This window comes from Fukomys damarensis, unplaced genomic scaffold (genome assembly GCF_012274545.1).
Source record: "Fukomys damarensis isolate Sample0158 unplaced genomic scaffold, DMR_v1.0_HiC HiC_scaffold_8, whole genome shotgun sequence".
Classification (NCBI taxonomy): domain Eukaryota; kingdom Metazoa; phylum Chordata; class Mammalia; order Rodentia; family Bathyergidae; genus Fukomys; species Fukomys damarensis.
Genome location: NW_022900920.1, coordinates 20,048,998 through 20,071,164, shown reverse-complemented (window position 1 = coordinate 20,071,164; position 22,167 = coordinate 20,048,998). Strand labels below are relative to the sequence as shown.

The 22,167-nt window shown below is 36.0% G+C and overlaps 1 protein-coding gene across 1 annotated transcript in view; it reads right to left on the bottom strand.

The window, feature by feature from the left end:
- The window catches only part of Pdzd8 (PDZ domain containing 8), a gene marked incomplete at its 5' end in the record, with an annotated part of 89,340 nt that overhangs the window by 55,765 nt on the left and 11,408 nt on the right, over nt 1-22,167 (bottom strand). Inside the window, one exon of the mRNA XM_010634659.2 lies at nt 3,085-3,207. Coding sequence (XP_010632961.1) covers nt 3,085-3,207 — 123 coding nt within the window. The remainder of the gene's footprint in view (nt 1-3,084; nt 3,208-22,167) is intronic.

Here is a 22,167-nt window from a genome sequence, read left to right as displayed (position 1 = left end):
TTTTTTTTTTTTTTGGGTTTTTTTTTTTTTTTTTTTGGTCCTTTCTCCAAGAAAGGAGCTATTATTTGTCCTACCATTTTTTTCTAGTATCACTCTGCTTCAGAAATGAAAATAAATCACACAAGATGAATTTATATTAAAAAAGGATAACTGAGATGCTTAGTAACATCTCTTTAACATGAATCCTACAAACTTAAAATCTAACTGAACCAAGTTATGATTTTATATCAAGGAAGAGGTTTACATAATAATGGAATAAGAATAATGTGAAAATGTAAATAATATAAATAATAATGTAAACTTTCAATAAGACTATGGAAAGAATATTCAGACTTATAAGATAAGCTAGGAAGAGTTGAGAATAGTAACTTATTCCCTCTCTCATACACACTGTTAAGTGATCCTTAAACTACATAAACAGAAGCATTGTACTACAGCATGGGTAACTTTTATGTGATCAGGTTTATAAAGACAGCGCCTACAAAGATCTTGAGATAAGTGTACCTCCAAGGGGAACACTGTGCCTGCTCCTGGGAGACAGGAGCATAAAGGAACCAAGGGCACCCACACTAAATAGCATTTTTCTGGGGGCCCCTTGTGGTGGGAAGCCAGGTTTGGTGGGTGTATCTTCAGAGGGGGTGGACCTGAGGGAGATGGCATTTAGTCCAATAGAATGCTTGAGTTCTTGCACTGCTGCCTACATCCAGCAAAATTAGTGATCTGAATGATTATAGGTCAATATTTGGGTGGCCTAAGTGTCTTCACTAAAATCATAGATCTCTTTGCTCTGGTTAAGGAGGGGTTTGAGTAGTTTTTAGGGTTTGTCAGTATGCAGCTGATATCTGATGCCACTGTTGTCACTGACTTTAATACTAGAGCCAAGATGTCAGTTACTGTCAATAGGTTTTTCTCTGTATGCCAATATTTAGATTGCCTGGGTTTCATAAATAGTACTGCAGCTCACGCACCAAGAACTTGGCACTGGGCCAAAGAAGCCACAAACCCAGGACATAAACAAACAAAAAGAGAAACATGAAAATATAAGGCAACAAACTGCCTCTAAAAGCTCCCAATTCTCCCCAAAACCAGTTCAGGGGACAGTGAGGCTGAGGGAAATCATAAGCCACAAAGCAGAAAGGTCTGAAACGTTATCAAAGGAGCTGAAACAGTAAGGTGCCTGGTGAATATAGAGAAAATATAACTAATCAGATAATGAACCAAATAAAATAAATGATCAGTGAGTCTAGAGAAGACATTAATCAAAATCTAGTGGAGCTAAAGAAAGAGATGAAAAACATGAATGCCCAACAGAGTGTCCTCAGTAAAGGTGCTGGCTATGTAACCAAAACTTACAGGACTATGTAAGTAGATAATATTAATGGACTAATATAAGGACATAGTAATAAAAGAGGCTAGTTTTCATGTTTCACCTCTAACTCAGTTACGTACTTTCAAATAATACCTGTTTTGATATTTTTACCAGGTGACACGGTCACAAAAAAAATCAAACAGTATTGCTTTAAGTGAGTGGTATCACAGGTAAAGTAAGAGAACAGTGAGCAAAGGTTAATTCCAAAGCTAATGGTCAAACAGCTATAAGCTAACATTTAATCAATTCTTAACCCCACCAGCATCACTAAGGCAAAACAACTAGGTTTTTCTAAATACTGAGCATAGTGCCTAATATATCTATTTTATTGTACACTACAGTTCTTTTACAAAATATAGCACATTTAGACATTTTTGATAAAAGAATTATTTATCAATTAGGCTTTCTGACAATGATGTATAATCCTGAATCACGTCAGGACTTAAATATAACCTTGGTACCCAAGTATTTTATTATAGATTAGAAATAAAAATTAAAAGTGATAAGAAACAAGTAAGTGGTAAGTATAAGGGTCCCAGAAATGTAGCATAGAGAGAATGTATATGTAGTTGAAATGATTAGGAAAGGAATCAGGATTATCAAGAAGTAGCTTTTGAGCCAAACCAGAAATGGTTGGTTAAGAAACAAAATGGAGTAGGCCAGGAAAAGTGAGAGTCAACATAAGGAACTCGGTACTTTAAAGTGTCTATGCAGGGAACAGCAAGCAAACTATAGCCTGTGGTCCAAATACAGCTCACTGCCTATTTTGTATGGCCTATAGGTTACCAGTGATTATGTTTTTAAATGGTTGGAAAAAAAATAAAAAAAACACTTCATGACACACAAAAACTATGAAATGTATATATAAACTTTACTGCCACACTGTCACTCCCAGTCTTTACATATTGTCTATGACTGCCTTTGCACTAAACCATAGAGTTCAGTAACCGCAACAGAGATCATGTAAATCATAGAGCCTAAAATATTTACTATCTGAGCCTATACAGAAAAAAATCTGTCAATCCCTTCTCTTAATAAGGTCTGTGTAACTAAAGCACTATGAATGAAAACTTGAGCAGACAATGGTGAGAAAAAAAATATGAGAGACTTTTAATCTGGGAATTTGGATCCAAATCCTAAAAGCAGTGGTGAAACTATTAAAGACTTTTAAGTAGCAGATTGATAAATTAGATTTGTATTTTGAAAAGATCATTCTGAACTGCCACACTGGGAAGTAGAGTGTTAATAGGTAAGAAAGCTAGTGTTGTTCAGTAGTTCAAGCAAGATAAGAAGACAGCTTGGCCTGCTGTGGGGGTGAAGTGAAACAAAGAGGTGAGGCAAGATTATTTCTGAACCCACAGAGGTTCAAAGTCTAGTTAAGCAAATTTCCTGGGTATTATAACAATTCTTAAAACTGTTATGCTAGGAAAAACTTAACAGATTGAGTTTAAAATATTACCATACCATTATGCACTTAAAAAGTTTGGGAATTACTGTAGAATAAATACTCCCTCCATTAGCGTGTTTTCTACAATATGGTCCATACTTTATAAGATGGAAATGACTACTTGTATTAAATTTATGATTAAAGAATATACAAGTAAATAATATATTATAAATTAACACAAAGGGGAATAAACACCAACAGAGCATAAATATATTTTCAACATACTTTCTTTCCCATAATGTAGTAATGACAAAAAAAAGAGACATACCTGCTACATTCCAACAATGTAACTTTAAGACGGCCTTCAGTAAGAGCCCAATGCTGTATGTGGATATGCTCTTCATCTTCTCCAGATCCTTGCAATGTTTGGTATGGAAAAAATGGCTTAAACCTGACAAAAGTAAAGGTAAGTATAAATTTGTGAATAAACAGTGTAAAGCCTAACAAGGTCTACCTGTATTAAAACACACACACACACACACACACACACACACAAAGCAAAACACCTAATATTACATGTTCTCTATAAAATCAAAACTTACTAAACTTCCCTGTAATTGGCAGAAAGTGGTACCTTCTCTGTAGCACCCAGCAGTCCTGTATTTTGTCATGCTTTTCCTGGCAAGGTAGGACACACAGAACAAAGGGAAATATAAGGGAACACCACCAGTAGGCCCTAAGGTTTAGGTGGAGGAGGACAGGATCTTTGGACCAAATGGAAAGAGCTTTCCTACAGTACAAGATCAAATTCAAAATAAATAGTTCCATGGAAACAATATAATAATGATTAGCATAAGATAATGATAATATCAACAACAATTAAGGGCATCAAAAGTATTTATCACAGATGCTTACTACTTGTCAGGCAGTTGATATGTGCTTCACAGGCATTATCATTCAAGTATGTAATTCTCATACACTTGAAATCGTACTCTCGTTAGCTCCCCTCTATAGACAAAGAGCAAAGATTAGAAAGATGTAAGAGTTGGTTCAAAAATCAGAATTCAAGCTAGTCTGACTCCATCAAAGCCCAAACTATACAACACCTCAGTTACTTATGAATTATCTGAGTACTCATCATTAGTACTTTTGACTTTTTAAGAGATACTTGTGCTAGGTTAGAAACTGTAGGCTTAAAAAACTTTTATTTGAAACAACTCATACTTTCCCATTAAAGTAAAAGAAAACTGGATATTATGCCCTGTTGTTTTCAATTCACTCTACACAGCCACTAGCCATGACATCAGCCTGCTCAAAAAAATGTAATGCCTTCTTACTGATCACAAAAAAGTCAGCCAGGTGTGGCACTGGCACATCCCTATAGTCCCAGCTACTTAGGAATCTGAGGCAGGAGGATCACTTGAGCCCTTGAGTTCAAGACCATCCTGTCTCAAAAAAAGAAAAAGAAAACTAAAAGTCTGAGTTTCGTATTCAAGGTCTACCACAATTAATATTTCTAATAATACAGTCTCTTAACACAAACTTTTCAATCTAGGAAATCTACCTCACAGACTTAGAAGACACCATGCATATTCTTATCTTCCAAGCTTTTTGGTACCTTTGATACTGGAGATTTTCCCTACACTGCAAAGCCTGTCCAACTCTGATAGTCTTTCTATATTTGGCTTCAGGTCCTAGATCATAGCAGATCACACCTGCTGGATTCTCTTCTCCTTCTCCTGAAGTCATTTAAACAGGTGTACATTTATTTATGCCTAGAAATTTCCAATATGACTTAGTCTCACAGTTCTCTGTACCCCTCAATACTGACCTTAGGCTGAAGAACTTGAGTACATGTTGAAATGATTTATAAAAGTTCAACACCAGAGTCCACTACAGCTTATACTGGAAAATACTGATTATTAGGGGGTGTGGGGAGAATCTTTTATGGTTTCCCAGTAAACAGGATTAAAGGAAAAACCTTTTAAAGGAAATGGAGTAGACAGAGATAACATTCAGTGCTTTCTCCTGTTCTTCAACTAGTATAGAAAGCAGAAAGCCCCTTCAGTTTCTCCCAAAGACTACACTAATCCGCATTTGAAGTAGACAGACTGGCACCAAATTTCTGAAGTTAAAAACAAAAAAAGACTAGGAACTAAATTTATTTTATTAATACAATGCCATAGCTAAATGCTTTAAATACAAGACTTATAGCTCCCGAAGAACATATAACTGCCACTCTATAAAAACTGCAGATATCAGTACATATCCTGGATACTGAATTTAATCATCCAAGTTATTTAGCTGCTCTAAGAATTGACTTTTCTTTTCTTGTGAAGTATAAACTTAAAATATACTCCATTCAAAACGAATACACTAAACAACAGTATAAAGCTGTTCAGCAAGCCAATACAGTACATAAAAGCCACATATTCACATTCTCCAAGAACAACATGTGTGAGGCATGAAGGGACATCTAGATATAAGCCGTAACATTCTACAACCAAAAAAGAGGCACAATACCTAATGGATTACTCTGGCCCATTTAGTGACTGACTCAAAAACTACTAGATTTGAGTGGGATCCAGAACAAGGGAAGGATCTGCTGCTACAGGTCCAAGCTGCTGTGCAGGGTGCTCTGCCAAAAGGTCCATATGGTCCAGCAGATACAATGGTAGCTGAGGTGTCACTGGCAGACAGAAATGTTGTTTGGAGCCTCTGGCAGGCCCCCACTGGTGAATCACAGTGGAGGCCCCTATAGGAGCAAGGCCCTGTCATCATCTGCAGATAACTTCTCTCCCTTTGAAAAATAGCTCCTGGCCTGATATTGGGCCTTTTTTAGTAGAAACTGAATGCATGACTACAGGATACCAGGTTACCACATGAGCTGAACTTGCCCATCATGAACTGGATGCTCTCTAGTCCAGCAGCAAAAATTTTGTTTCCTGTTTCTGCAATCTTATGCTTTTCTGGATAAAAAGCTTTAGTTTCAGAATAGAGAAGACTTGTACTAGAAAACACAACAATGATTCCACTGAACTGAAAACTAAGATTTCCCTCTGGTTATTCAGGGCTTCTCATGCCTCTGAGTAAACAAGCTAACAATGGATATTGGCAGTGATGACTGATCCAGACTACCAAGGGGAAACTGTACTATTACTCCACAATGGAGGTAAGGAAGAATGCATCTGCAATGCAGGAGATCTCTAAGGGCACTTTCTAGTATTACCATGTGCTTTTATTAAGGTCAATGGGAAAAACAACCCAATCAAAGCAGGATGACAAATGGCCCAGAACCTTCAAAATGAAGGTATAGGTCATCTTACCAGGTAGAGAACCAAGACCTGCTGAGATGCTTGTTGAAGGCCAGAGGAATACAAAAAAGATAGAAGGTAGTTACAAATACCAGCTAAGACCACATAACCAGTTACAGGACATAAATTATAATTATCCTAAGTATTTCTTTCCTATTTTGGTAATATGCTTGTGCATATATATTTATATATTGAATATCTTTATTTTCTTTCTTTGTAACATAAAGTTAGTAGATTAAATTTTGGTTCTCAAATATTGTAAAACCTGTATTATAATGTTTAAGTTATAGTATGGTGGAAAAACTGCTATCCTGTTCAGGGAATTACTATGTTTTTCAGCTGTACTTAGGTTAGCTATACCATATTAAGTATAATTATAAACTTGCTATTGTATTTGGAGATTAAGTAAGGTTTAAGAATATGTGTCTGCTGCCAAGTTGACAAGGAGTGCACTATCATGGTTGTGGTGTTTGTGGACTTGACAAAACAAAACAAAAAAACCTGTCTAGAAAATCAGTAAAGCTCTGAGTAGATTTTTGACACATATACTGAAAAGTGATAGAGGAAGACTCACCCTGGATGTGGTGGCACCAACAATAGGCCTGTAGTCTAGATGGACTACAAAGGGAATGAAAAAAGAAGTCTTTCTTTTTTCTCCTTTAGAGGAGCTCTGGTCTTCGCCATTGCATTTGGATGTCTCCTCCAGGCTTCCAGGGCAGACTCTTCAGCCTACAGCTTTCCAATACAGACCTGCACTGGACTCTGCAATGAGCTCTAGACTTTTGAGATTCAACTAGATCCTCTGGCTCTCCAGTGCACAGATGGACATTTTGTATTCTTCCAGCGAATTCCACAGACAGCCACTGTGAGCCTACCTTTTAAATCCTTCATATAATCATATAAACATTTTCATTAAATCCATTCTTTAGTGAACCCTGATCTCTCCCTCCCCATCTCAACACTCACTGTGCTTCCTGTCTACATGCGAGCAGCTCTCCTCTACCATGCCCCTCTATGCTATCACGCCACAGTCACTCAACTATGGTCTAAAATGTGAGCCAAAACAAACCTTTCCTCTTTTAATTTGTTGGTTGGAGTAAGGATTGAATCTCAGCAATGAAAAAGTGACTAAGATAGATTCTGGTACCAGAGCCCTGGGGTTGTTGTTGGGACTATACGTGACCATGTGGTTCAGAAGCCTTTGGAACTGGTTTGTAGGAGTTTGAAAAGGTCTGGTACTGGCTAGAGAAGCAGCCCTCAAATGCTGTGAGCTTGATACTGGATTCTGGTCAAAGCTCAGAAGATCAAAATGCTGAGAGTAGTGCAGCTGATAAAGACCAGGCTCAGGAGGCTGCATTTGGGAACAAGGACTTCATTGGCAGTTTTATTTCAAGCAGTGTGTTATGATCTGGCAGAAAATTTGTCTACATTTTGCTCATGTCCTGAGACTTTGTGGAAGACTGAGATTAAGAACACATGACTAATCTGGTGGAGGAAATTTCAAGGTAACCCAACATCAGGATGTGGCACTGACACTGATAGGGGCTTTTAGCTAGTTCTACATTGAAAATCAAGAGCAAAACACACAGCTGAGTAATTTACTTTCAAGTTAACATCAGAAAAGAAGCTTTAGTAAAGTGGAGACCTGCAAAGGTGGGAGCTGAGGACAGCTTGGTTGCTAAAAAGATTAGCATAAAAAGAAACCAAAAACTTAATCAGGACAGTGGAAAAAATGGCTTCAGGGGATGGCAGGACCAGCAAAACTTCACCCACTGCAGGCTCAAAATTGCAAAGGTTAAAGACTTTGCTTTAAGAGAGCCTCACGGCATCCTGCTCCAGAAGGGCCGTTACATCTCTAGCATGTGGTTCATAGCAGTCAAACATTTAAGCTCTTGGAGATCTCTGTAGCCATGACTCAAGAGGGCCTGGTTACTCTCAGGCCTGGCAGCAGACCTTGGCATCATCCACATGGTGCTGGTTTCACATGCATGCAGAATGCAAGAGCTGTGGAAGGCTTCAGTATAGATTTAGGAACAAAGCCGGGAGGCCGGGCAGTGTGCTCCAAGAGGCCAGTGCATAAAGTTGTGAGAATGAAGCTGAAAGTGCAGTAGAGCTGGCAAATACCAGACTGGGGATAATAAAGTAGCCAGGAACACAGACTGTCTGAGGAAATCTGCAAAAAATGAGCAAAACCAATCCAAGAGAGAAGGCATGAAAGCTGCAACCACTGGGACAATACTACTCAAGTCCTTTAGAGTTTACATCTTATATCCTGCCTTCGGTGCTGGACACAGAATTACAAGATTTATTGTTTGTCCTGCTGAATTTTGGTCTTGCTTTGGTCCCATTGGTTTCTATTCCCCTATTTCTCCCTCTTGGAATAGAACGGTTTACCTTGTACCATTGTATGTCAGCAGTGTTCAACTTTCTTTTTTATTTTTATACGGGCTTACAGCTAAAAGTCTCCTTTTCATATGTTTTGTGGCCAGGTGGTTCTGATTTCAATTGGTGGCCTGAACCACAGTGGCACACGGACTGTCCGGTCAGGCAGCTTGCACCAGTTCTTAGGGAGTCTTTATTATAATAATGAAAAGAAAGGATCTAATTTAGCAAATCAGATCTCATCACATTACATTTCCTTAAATGACATAAAAATGACATAAAAATTGTATTACAGCTAATATGCGGTATAGATAATATGTGGCATGCTTATTATATACACCAGAGATGGGATGCTTGTAAGATTTCCATGTTAAAATTTAGAGAATTAACACATTCATTAAGGGGCCATAATTTCTATGTCTCGTTGCTGAGTGGCTTGGATTTAAATGCTATCACCTGACGTTAAATAAGTAACCACAGACAGTCACATGATGGGACAGTCATACATGTACCACCACAGGTTCAAGCTGGCAGGGATGTTTTAATTATTAAACCATGAAGAAATCACACAGGAACAAATTACTAAAAAAACAAAACAAAACAAAACAAAAAAAACAATCACTTCATAAAAGCTAACTTTGGGGCTGGGGATTTAGCTTAGTGGTTCCGCCACCTGCCTCACAAGCACAAGGTCCTGAGTTCAATCGCAGGCACCCCCCCCCAACAAAAAGCTTACTTAGGATGGGCAAGAAATACCACAAGAGATATAAAGAGTGTTATCTGAAATTATTTGCTGCAAAAAAGCCAAATGCATTATGACATTTTGTGCACTCTGCATAAATCAGCTGCCTTTATGTATAAAATGTTTTAGGGAAATTCATGAATATAAGTAAATTTATTTTAATCTAATGAAATAAATAAGTTTGTGTATATACTAATTTAATTGATATGAATAGCATTAATATATTTATACAATAATTATTCAAATTCAAGCAACTAACTAGATTTGGTCCACTTATAGATTTTTAAATTAATTTTATTAGTAAAAGTGAATAAAAGAAAGTAGTTAAAAATCAAGCACTGGCTTCAGAAACTACTTCTGAAGGAGCCACAATGTGATTGGATTCACAGTTTATGCCTTGGGTTGGGCACTCGTAAAAACAAGAGGTTCAAAATCAGACTTACTACTATGCAGAATGAACTAAAATAATCCACACTAGGATTGTCACTAAAAAACAAATACCAAACACGAGAGGAGGAGAGATCAGTACCCCAAAATGACAATATAAAAATTATACTTTCACAAAAAAATGATGAAATATTCAAAGAACTACTAAAATGCAACCCATAAAGCAGTTAAAAAAAAAAAAAAGCAGAAACATATAATGCTTGTTGTGAAAGTGAATGGATGTTGAATTCAACAGAAAAAGATTTCGAAATGGCCATAATAAGTATGTTCACAGAAAAAGGAGGCATAATTAAAGGAAATAGTATGACAATGTCACATTAAATAGAGTAGCAATAAAGATATATGAATTATAAAAAAGGAAATGAAAATTCTAGAGTTAAAAAGTATAACTGAGATTAAAAAAATTCACCTGAGGAGCTCCCACTAGATGGGAACTGGCAGAAGAAGAATGAAGAGATTTAAAGACAGGTTAACAGAGAATATATACGCCAATAAAGAAAGACAAAAAAGAATGAGGAGGAGGAGGGGGTGAAGGGAGGGCAGAGGTAAGGGGAAAAAATGAGAATCAAGACCTGTCATGTAGAGGTACAAGATCCCAACAATGAATGTAACTGTACTGTATCCCTAAAATGTACCAATAAACCCAATTAAAGCTGAAAAAAAAAAGAATGAGGAAAAATGAACTGAACTTTAGAGAAATGTGTGACATTATTAAACACACGAACAATGAGATAATGGAAGTACTGAGCACAGAGTTAGGGGAGCAGAAAAATATCCCAAGAAATAAGAGGCAGTCAGTAGGCCCTGAAGCCACAAAGAACACATACTATATGATTTTTTAATATAAATATCCAGAATAGAAAAATCTAGAGAGACAAAGTATATTAGAGGTTGTTTAGGAATGAGGTACATAAGAGATTAAGATAGTAAACAGCTAAAGGCTAGGGGTTTTCTTTCTGCAGTGATATAAACATTAAAAATGCACTGTAGTGATAGTTGCACATATATGTACACATAAAAACATTGAACTGCAAGCTTTAAATAGGCGAATTTTACAGGAAATTAATTGTATTTCAATAAGGTTGGTAAAAAGTTTCTCTTAATACTACTTTGACATGTAAATGTTTCATTAGAATTTCTGAGTAAATAATAAAGCCAATAGAACACAGCATCACTGAAAAAAATTATAGCCCCCTTTAGTGCTTATGAAAGGCAAACATTTACTGAATGGCTACCATACCAGGTAATGGCTATATAAAGCACTTTGTATTTATTTTCTAGCAGGCAGTATCTAAGGAAACAGTCTTACAACTTTCACACCTGGCAAATGCTAGAGCTTAAGGTGGAACCTGTCTGTTAAAACTTCTATAACACAATACCAAGATCTGGGTAGCTTAAACAGGTAAATATTTTCTTACAGTTCTGGAGGCTGTAAGTCTAGGATCAAGGTGCAAGCAGGACTGGTTTTCAGTGAGGTCTCTCTCCTTAGCTTGCAGATGGCTATATTATCTCATGGCCTTTTCTGTATTCATATTCCTGGTGTCTGCTCTTTTTATAAGGATACCACTTTTATACGATGAGGTACCTACTATACAATTTTCAGACAGAGAAAAAGTACTAGACTCTTCTCTTTTTCCTGTGCTAGCTGCAAAGGGTGGGTATAGTTTGGCCAATGGCTGATACATCTCTTGCCCTTGCGTTCCCTTTGCAGCAACCCCCAACACACCATGAGAGCCAACTTGACTCCATTTTGTGCCTCATCATTGTTCCCCTATTTCATGTAAAGTGGAGTGATTCTAGGTGGTCACCTCACCCTGCCCCTTTTGAGTTCCCTCAGTTGATGCCACCACATTCCATTTGGTAGAGCTGTCTGCAACTATATGTTATCTTTATGCCATTATGAACAGAATACTCCATACCTGTGTGATATTTTCTTTCAACTAAACTGTGAAATTTCCCAACTCCCACTACTTTAGCAAATTCCACTTGTGCTCCTCCTTTCCCTGAGCCCTCCCCAACTAAAAGAGCCACTTAAAAGAAACCTGCAAGTTGCTTTTCATTGTTGAGAGCTTTTGAGCATGAGTCACTCTAGATCGCTTGCAACAAAAGGACTCAAATTTGGCTCAAGGTGTGGCAATTTTATTATCTCTTGCAATTTGGTATAACACCCCTACCCAAAATGGACTGGGACAGCTTGTCTCTGTGTCTTCACTGATTATTTAGTGGCTTCTCCCTTCCAAGATGCTCTGGCAGAATGTGTGCTCAGGTATCAGCTATGAAACCCCTCCCCTACTGCTGCCATTGCAGACAATGCTGATGCTGCCTCTTTGAAGAAGGGGTAGCACCTAAGGTGACCAACAACAGGGAGGGAGGGATCTGGACGGATTATTAACATCTTCAACATTCCAAATAAACTCTGATAAACACAGCTAGTCACCTTAAAGATTCTCCAGTTCCAGTCGTACTATTTTTCATAGAGAGAGGAGAGCTGTCAAACAACCTATACCTCCCTGATGTTTTATTCAGCTGCCACCATAACAGCTATGGCTGTCTTGTATGCCCTACACTCACTTAGACCAATCACAGGCCTGTACTTGGATCATCAGTAGGCCTAATTTGAACTAATCACAGGCCTATACTTGAACTAATCACAGGCCTGCAGCTGCTATGTAAGCGGCATTCCCTCTGCACTTCTCAGATTAGTCTAGGAAGGCTCCCTCTGGTGTTATATATCCCCATTCCCCTGCTGCAGGGGTCCTGTTAAAGCCTTACTCTGGTGGTCCTGTAAATCTGCTCATGGTTTATTTCTCAGATAGTGTGAGCTCAAAGGTCCTGAAAGTCTGCCCAGGACTCTTATCCTGAACAGTGTTGACATGGCAGTTGCTCTAGAAGAAAGAACAATTAAGCACTAGGGACTGTTAGCCATGCAGCACTGCAGAGATCAGCAGCCAACCTAGATCAGCAACAGAGAACAGCAAACAGCAGAATAAATCAGTGGCATCTGGTACTATTCAGTACAGCCAGCAGCCAGCAATGGCAGAGAATAGCCGCTAGCAGTGACATCCATGGCATTTAGCATTAACTGGTGTTGACCAGTAGTATCAGTGCTACTAGTAGAGCTGTATTCTGCCAATTCATGATTTCTATCTGAATTGAGCAAAATAATCTTCAACTTATTAGATCAGTATCATTTAAATTTAATTACGTTCTTAAAGGCCTTATCTCAAATAAAGTCACATTGAGGATTACGGCTTCAACATACAAAGTTAAAGAGACGATGGAGAAGAAATACAATTCAGTCCATAAGAGAATATAAATTTAACAATAAACCTTGCTCTGTAGCCCTGAGATTGATCACTATTCTGTTCTCTGGTGGAATACATGCTTTAAACCCATTCTTATACCTAACAAAGAGGCTGATGGCTTCACAACATTACTGTGCTTGATCTTCACAGTAATATGTTGAATCCAGGGCACAAATCACTTTTCTCACTTTACACCAGTAAGGAAGCAGATTTCAGGAGAACAAAAATCCTGCTAAGACTGTATCCTTTTATTAAAAAACTTACATGAAGATATACATCCACGTAATGAGGGTATACAGGAAGAATAAAGAAAATGATCCACGGCTGGGGATTTAGCTCAGCAACATAGTGCCTGCCAGGCAAGTGAGAGGTCCTGAGTTCAATCCCTGGTTAAAAAAAAAAACAAACAAAACCAATCCAGAAAATAGTGAATCCAAGCCAAGAAATCATTGATGTCTTAAACAAAGATGACAAGTGTGGAGGCAAGCCAAATAAGGAAAAGAAATAGCATAGGTAGAAGGAATGAGAAGGGCACCATGAAAATATGATTACAGCAATTTGGTAAAAGAATTCAAATTTGACTCAAGAAACACTCTGTTCTGAATGACAGAGAAGAAAACATAAACCTGCATATTAGGCAGATCTGTAATAAACAGCATTTATGTAGATATAATAATAAAAATAAGGACTTACCTATCAACAGAACATAAATGTTATCTATTATATAAAAATAAGGATGTAGTTCTACGAATGAGCTGAAAATAATACTATTATGTTGAGAAAAAGCAGAATAGAAAGTGAGGATTTACTTTAAATCTTCTTAGGAAATCAATAGATAGACAAATGTCTAAAATTATTGAATTAAAAATAGCTGTATGATACTTCTTAGCAATACAGAAATAATACTATAATTATTCCTATAGCAATATGAATACTCAGCAAAATTTGCATACTCCTATATGTAACATTTATTGAATACTTAGCATAATATTTAAATAATTTGCTCAAACATACACAGCTAGTAAGTGGTAGAGTCATGAATCTAAGCATTCTAGCTTTAGAACCTGTACTCTCAACCAATATCTCTCAGCAACTGTTAAAAGGAGAAATATTTTACAAATGACTACTTCTCAAGAGTGCAACATAGGGCAGAAAAACAGTTTAGTGAGGTAACTGATGATTTTTTATTATCAAGCTTCTATTCACTGTGATTTTTAAATTATGGACATTAAATAAAACAAAAAGGGACAATATGAAATGCTGGAGATGATGTGAAACTGCTGGTATAGCCTACTGTAACTAATGTACTTTGAAAAAGTGTGTCAGTATCTACTAAACTTGAAGAGATGCACAGAACATGACAATCCTCTTAGTCCTAACCATCAGAAATGTGCACAAATGTTCACTCAAACATGTGTAAGAATATTCATTACAACACTATTCAACTGGGTGGAATGCTTAGCTTGAGGTACTATAATTCACATAGTGGAATATTCAAATATAGGAAATGTAATGAAGAAACTACCTCTATATACATAAATAACATGGATTAATCTCACATATAGTAGAGCCAAAAAAAGAGTAGATACAGGGTGATTGATATAAAGTTTAAAAACAGGGTAAAACAACAACAAAAGCCATGATGCTCTAAGTCAGGAGAGTAGGAACTTTTAGGCAGAACAGAGGAAAGAGGTGATTGGGTAGCTTATGAGGGGCTTCTTGGTTGCTCCTACTAACACAGTGGTGCTTGTTCTGAATTCTGGTTTCATAGGTCTATTTCTTTCGCCAAAATTCATTGAGCTGAAGTTTACAACTACTATACTTTTCAGGGAGTAAATTATACTTTAATAAAAGTTTAAAGGAAATTTGAATTTTAAAATGTGCATTATTTTACTAATATTAAAAACATATCTTTAAATTTTATACCTGTAAGAGAAGCCAAACCTTTTCATATGTGGATTGGAGGGAATCTTTTCATCTAAAATACGTTTTTACTCTAAGATGTCTTTTTAAGATTTCTCTATAAAGCACCCTAAATGCCAGCTGGTGACATCTCCATCACATGGCAGCAGTAAAACTGTTGTAAATACTGTGATCATTACAGAAAAAAGGTTTATAACAAACTCAATGTAAAAATATGCTTAAGTCTAGCTCTACTCTCTTAAAAAATTTTTTTTGTATTAGTGCAGGTCTGCAGTACATAATGTTTACATTCATCCTAGTGAATAGGTACATGTACTTAACACATCTTTTTTGTTTATTTTGAGACAAAGTCTATCTACATAGTTCAGACTGGCCTTGAACTCACTATGGAGGGCAAGCCTGGCCTTGAACTTCTGGCTACCCTCCTGCCTCAGCCTCCCAAATGCTAGAAGCATAGGCATGTGACACAATGCCCAGCAACATACTGTATCTTGTTTCTTTCTATTCCCCTTTCTCTTCCTTCTTTTAGTCTCTAGATCCCCTTCCTTCATTTTCATTATTTTTTCTTTTAGTTCATGTTTCCGACACATAATGATTACATTCACTGTGAGTAGTTGGTACATATACATGACGCAGATTAAATCTTTTTATATTCCCCTTCCCACCTCCCCTCCCCACCCTCTGAACTTACTGTGCCCTTGTGATCAATCTGTAGAGTTTTCAGTTCAATAAAAACCACACCTTGTAACAGAGCTAGTCAAAAAAAGAACACAGCCCATTCAGTGCAGAGCAAGACTTCTAATTCTAGAAATACTCAGAAGCAAGTAATCAGAATTTATCAGGGACACAAGGTACTGTGAAATAAACAAAAAATTTAGAATAATACAAATATATAGACTCAACTCCACTACTTTACAAAGCCTGTGGTTTCAATTTCTTACTCAAAGGAGGAGAGGTGATATATTCTTTTTTGCTATCTATGAGAGAATAAAGTAAGACTAATTCATATACCAGTGCCTTATGAACTATAAGGTACTGTCATGCCTGGCCTGAATGAGATTTTCACAAAAGCAAATAAGCCATTCTTAGCAAACAATAGTAAACAGGACAGATGGCCGTAAGACAATCTCTGGTATGGAGAAGTTCACTGATTGCCTACACATCTGCGCTGACGGTCCCTAGACATTCAGTCATAAATATTTTCTTATGATCATAGCACGCTTTTCAATGCCTATATAAGCATAATTCCTTTCCCACTTAGTTACTGATAATCTACCTCTTGATGTCAGCCCACCCACACATGGATGTAACAACAGATTTCGCTTTTCCCAGCTAGCTGCTAAAATCTACCCCTGATTTCAGTCTCTGTTCACTGGAATAAATCTTTTCTTCTTCACAAAGTCTGTCTTTGGTTTCATGCACACCCTTTATAACAGGTACCACATAAGTGTTACCTGCTAATCAGAATTCTTAAAGTTTCTGTATTACTTCTGAGGTACCTGTCAATAGTCTAAAAGTCTGCTCCATATTTAGGACTACAGATTCTCTCCTCCACACTTAATACATTGAAACCTCAATTTATGGCATGTGTAAAACACACTAAGTCTTTAAGGAAAAGAAATTTTTTTAAATCTAGAAGCAGCTTTTTTTCTACATGATAGATTAACGACATGGGCTAAAGTCATATATTGTAGAGTCAATACATGAAGAGATACATAGACTATGACTCAGAAATCCTCCTAGTTATACGTAATGGAAATGTGCACAGATGTTCACTAAAACACACATGGGTAAGAATATTCATAACATAAATTATCGTATGAATTTCATCAACTAGTCAGCAAACCAGAGATAAAAGGACATCCCTCAAATCTTAGGTGTTATCTAGGCCAATCTTGTTTTCAATACAGAAATTAAGGCCCTGAGAAGTGAAGTGATTTGCCCCCAAAATTAGTTATTAACAGTGACTATTATCACTACAACTATAAGGCTCACCATGATTTCTTTATACACCTATCGTAATACTTAGCATTTATGTACTAGGCATTATTGTAAGAGCTTTACATATATTATTAACTAAATTTTTACAAATGGATGTGAGAGTATTTCTTTTTTAAAATAATTTTAATTGACAAAAAGTTGTATATATTTATCATGAATAACATGCTGCTTTGCAATATATGAGTATATTATGGAATTGCTAAATTAAATTAATTAACTTATGCATTACTTTACACAGCTAACATTTCTGGAGTAAGAATACTTAAAATTTATTTTCTTAGCAATTTTCAAAAGTATAATACACTGTCACAACTGTAGTTACTATTGCACAGTAGATGCTTGAACCTATTCCTCCTAAACCAAATTTTTTATCCTAGGACCAACAACTCTCCCCATCCAATCCAACACAACCCCAGATAACCACCATTCTATTCTACTTCTATGAGTTCAACTTTCTAAGATTTCACATATTAAGTGAGATAATACAGTACTTATGTTTATTTCTGTGTCTAGCTTATTTCATTTAATATAATCCCCTCCAGGTTCATCCATATTGTCAAAACTGATAGGATTTCTTTTTTTTAAGGTTGACTATATTGTGTTTGTATATTGTATTTTCTTTGTCTGTTCATCCATTGATGGACAGAAGTTGGTTCTACATCTTGGCTATTGTGAATAAAGCTGAATATTAGACTGCTGATATTTCTTTTTTTAAAATAAATTAAGCCTATTTTATTACTTCAAGTGTTAATGATAAAAAAATTTCAGCACAACTATTCCACTTAAAAAGTGAAAGTACATACTATCTTTCTAGCTCAATAAACAGATGAACCTGATGTCTTTGAATGACCTAACAATTGATTACACTGATTGAAAGAGAGTGCTAATATTTCTTTAAGCATATGATAGTATTATGTATTATATAATGCAGCAGGCCTACTTCAGGATTTTGATGATTATTTAAAATGTTGTGATTGGTCGGGGATTTAGCTCAGGGGTACCACCGTCTGCCTTGCAAATGCAAGGTCCCGAGTTCGACCCCTAGTTTAATAAAAAAGTTGTGATTTCTGAAATTATGTTCCTTTTCTTAAAAGAGTACTTTTAAACCAAAACCAAAGCTCTTCCCTTCCACTCTTTTAAAATAAAAGGCTACCTCACAGAACTATTACTAAGATTTAGAGTTCATACATATGGGACACTTAGAAGAATTCCTGACAAATGACAAACACATACTTCATTACTTCTCTGTGTTTCAGTCTTTTCAAATTGGCTCTCTCATTGAATCCCTAAAGATACTTTGCAGTGTCTTGATTCTAATCATCTATGATTTTTTCTACTTATAATGCACTACCCTAACATTCTATCTTCCTATGTGTAAGAGTAACTTCTTTAACAGTTTAAATGTCATCTCATCCCTTCAACAATTAGGTCTGCTTAGGAATGGAGACGTATCAAAATTAGATACAGTACTCAAAGACTACAGTTCAAACCCAGGATTATACACCACACTGTATGTTACATATACTTCCTGCTTAGAATAAGTAGTTACACACAGGCAATTGGGGGTCTTGTGGTGTTTGCCTTTTGATTTGACAGTCTTGACCCTCTCACATTAAAAACAAACACAAGCATATTCTAACTTCTAAATCAAATTTAATAATGATCATTTTCAAAATATTTATTATGCATCAAAGGCAGTACTCCTTTAAATAGTTCCTCTCCTGCATTAAAAATATAATTTACAAAATCTGTCATAACTTTCATAGTACACATTATTAAGCAAATAGTACACTAGCACAAAACTTACGTTAAAGCTAGAAAGAAAACAAAGTAGAAATGGTTCAAAACACTCAATATTTCTATATTAGTAAAAAGAAAAACCTAAATTTCAAATTTTCAATTTTACTTAAGCACCTCTATTGATATCACATTAAAAAGACAATCAGAACACCAAGCTCTACACTTAACCATGGTTAGTGCACTGTCTAACTAACTGTTCCTGACAAACATATCTTGGTAACTACTCTGACCCAAACCTAGCCCCATGTGGTAAAGTCTTTTTCATTCCTCAAGTTCTTCTTTAAAGGTACCTCTTCTCTGAAACCTGTCTCTTCCTTTGCCACGTAGTAATTGCTTCCTCATGTGTATTCTAAAAGCACTTTATGAACACTTTTATTATGCTACCAATCATATTGTTTACATGACTATTTCTGTCTTCCTATCTCTCTCTCCCTGTCTGGCTTCCTCCACTCAACTAAATTGTGAGTTGCCTAAGAAAAAAACCCATCTATTATAGGCAGTATGCAACAGTGGCTAAGAGCAGAGGCTGAAGCCTGCTTGGCTTGGAATCCTGTTGTGTCATTTCCCTGAAACATAAGCTTGAGCAAACTTTAAGCCTCAGTTTCCCCAAATGCAAAAGGAGGATCATAATTACACCTCCCTCACAGCACTGTTATACGGACAGCATGACATAACGAAGAGCATTTAGCACCATGCTAGCAAATAATATTATTGTTCAGCTTCAGTTCTTTGCATTAAAGCACCTGGCATATTAACTGACATTTAACATACATATATCCATTGAAATAAAGCTACTTAATGATATAATAGCATAACTTTTAATTATACTACAATACTTTTTTCTGAAAATCTTCAGAAGTTTCTAGAAGAAACTGCATGAAGGTTTCATTGGCCTGCTGTATTAAAACAACTGTGATCTATTTTCAAATATTAAATTATTACATGTTTTTATCTTTTCTAAGACTATAAGAATCTCATATCTTAGAGAAGATAGGATGTGGTTATTATTCATTCATTGTAATAATGAACTCTTACCAATCAGCTCATTCCATGGTTGTTTCTTTTTTTTCTATCAACTGAACTTCCTGTAAATTCTACTTTCAGAAATAATGGTGTTGAATTTGAAATTGCCTAGTATTTAACATAATTTTCCATCTTAACATCATTTAATAAGTTAAATAATCTTATCATTCACCTAATCATTAAATAAGTTCAAAGAAAGATAAACAATTTGAAGATTATCATGAAAATTTGAAAACAATAAAAACTTCCAAATATTAATTTATTCCATGGAATATTAAACATGAAAGATAATTCCATAGATATTTAATAATTTAAATCCCTTGATTTTACTGATGAGAAAGTTAGAAACTTAAAGAAATGAAATATATCCCAAAATTCCTAAAATGTAGATACACTGATACCCAGGTCAGTGTTCATTTGAACGCACTAGACTAACAATGTTAGATGCTTTCGGTGGAAGCCACACTATCTATTCTTATTCTTAACATCATTCACAAAAGTTAAATTAGACTGATGTGATAACAGTAGTATATACTCACCATTAATCAACTACTAAAGCAGGTATCTTTCTGGGAGAGGGTTAAAGTGTGGGGGGGGCACACCAAGAAGGAGGAAAAAAGGAAGGAGAAAATTAGAAATAACCTCTCCAGCTAGTCTTTCTCTCACCTCCCCCACCACACTGAGAATCAAATCCAGAACTTCATGCAAGCACTTTACCACTAGGCTGTATCTCCAGCCCTTATACTACATTTTTGAGACAGGATCTCATTAACTTGCCAAGGATGGCCTCAAACTTGCTCCTGCCTCAGCCTCCTCTGTGGTGGGAGTTAGGTGTGTGCTATAAAACAACTTTCATACAGACTTAAGCTTTCTTCTAGTAAATGCAAATAAACAGCAAACTGTTGATAGAGAAAAGAATGCATTTAAGTATTAAAATAATTTACAAAAGTTAAAACAACGATGCTTTAGTTAAAATGCTATCTGGAAAATCAGGATACATTATTGACTAGTGTGTAACTTTTACTAACACAAAAGTGTGGTTAAAAAGCCTACAGGATCTGGAAAATTTGAACATTTATTGGATATCTAACGAATTGTGCATTACTGTTAAAATGTATTTTAAATCTGTTAGACATACTTAGTATTTATGGATAAAATATGTGAGATATGATCAAAATAATCCATGAGCTTGGGGGAAGGAGATCAGAAGTAAAACAGGATTGGCCATTAGTTGACAATTATTAAAGTTAGATGACAGATACATGAGAGTTCATCGTACTATTATTTTTCCTAGTAAAAAAAAAAATCACAATAAAAAAATTTCCTTTTCTTACATAAGATACATATAAAAGCATGATCCCTATAATCCCAGAGACCTAGGTTTCAAATTGAGTAACTCATTTAGCATTGTGAACCTGTGTCTATTCATTTCAAACTATCATATCACTATTATAGCATTACTATGACGGTCCAGTATTATACATATAAAATATACAGCATTGCCCTGGCACAAGAAGATGCTCAGTAAAGTCATCTTACTTTTCTCTTTTGTCTCCACTAATAGCTCTCCACTAATTGCTGACCCTTACTCCCACTGTCGCCTTCCACACCCATTTTTTGTACTCATCATTCCTGATGTTTACCTTTTCTCTGATCTCTTGGACTCTGTTATTTCTTCTTCATCTCTCTGCTTCTTTTTTACAAGAAGTTTAAAATGGTATTGATAAAGACACAGGCTTTAGAGTCAAAACCTAATCCTGAATTTTGGCTCTAATACTAGTGTGGAGACCTTGTGCAAGTTACTTCAGCTTTAAGAGTCCCAATTTCTTCACCTGTAGAAGGAAAATAGTAATAGCAATTATTCTGTACAATTATTGTAAGGACTGGATGAGAAATTTTTCATAAGGCATTTGTCACAGTAAAGTACTCTAGATACTCTACCTGTCAAACTTTCTTTTTATCTACACAAGGTTGGGCTCCTACAAATGTCAGACAACAAGCTTCTTCCCTTTCCCAAGAGCTACCATTTCAGGACTCAGCATTCCTAGATAAGGTTTAAACTCATGGCTATTTGTCTTCTAGCTTCAGATTCCACATGGCCACAATTTCAGTCCCCATATGATTTTTTTTAAACTGTGTCCTTTGTGATAGCTATAAAAACTATAAAGTTTTATAACTAAGCTTAAACTGAATACATTATGAAACTGACATAAGAATAGCCACGGAGAATTGTTCTATTTACGGAATTCCTTGGTATGTACTATTGCTGGAAAAGTCTATAGTTGTGAAAATGATTTTAATTTCTGTAGAGGAAAAAAAGTATTCCTAATAGTTATGGAACTAAGACTAATAATAACACGCTGCTAAAAATAATTACCCTTGGGCTGGGGATTTAGCTTAGTGGTTCCAGCACCTGCCTCACAAGCACAAGGACCCAAGTTCGATCCCTGGTCCCAAAAAAAAAAAAAAAAAAA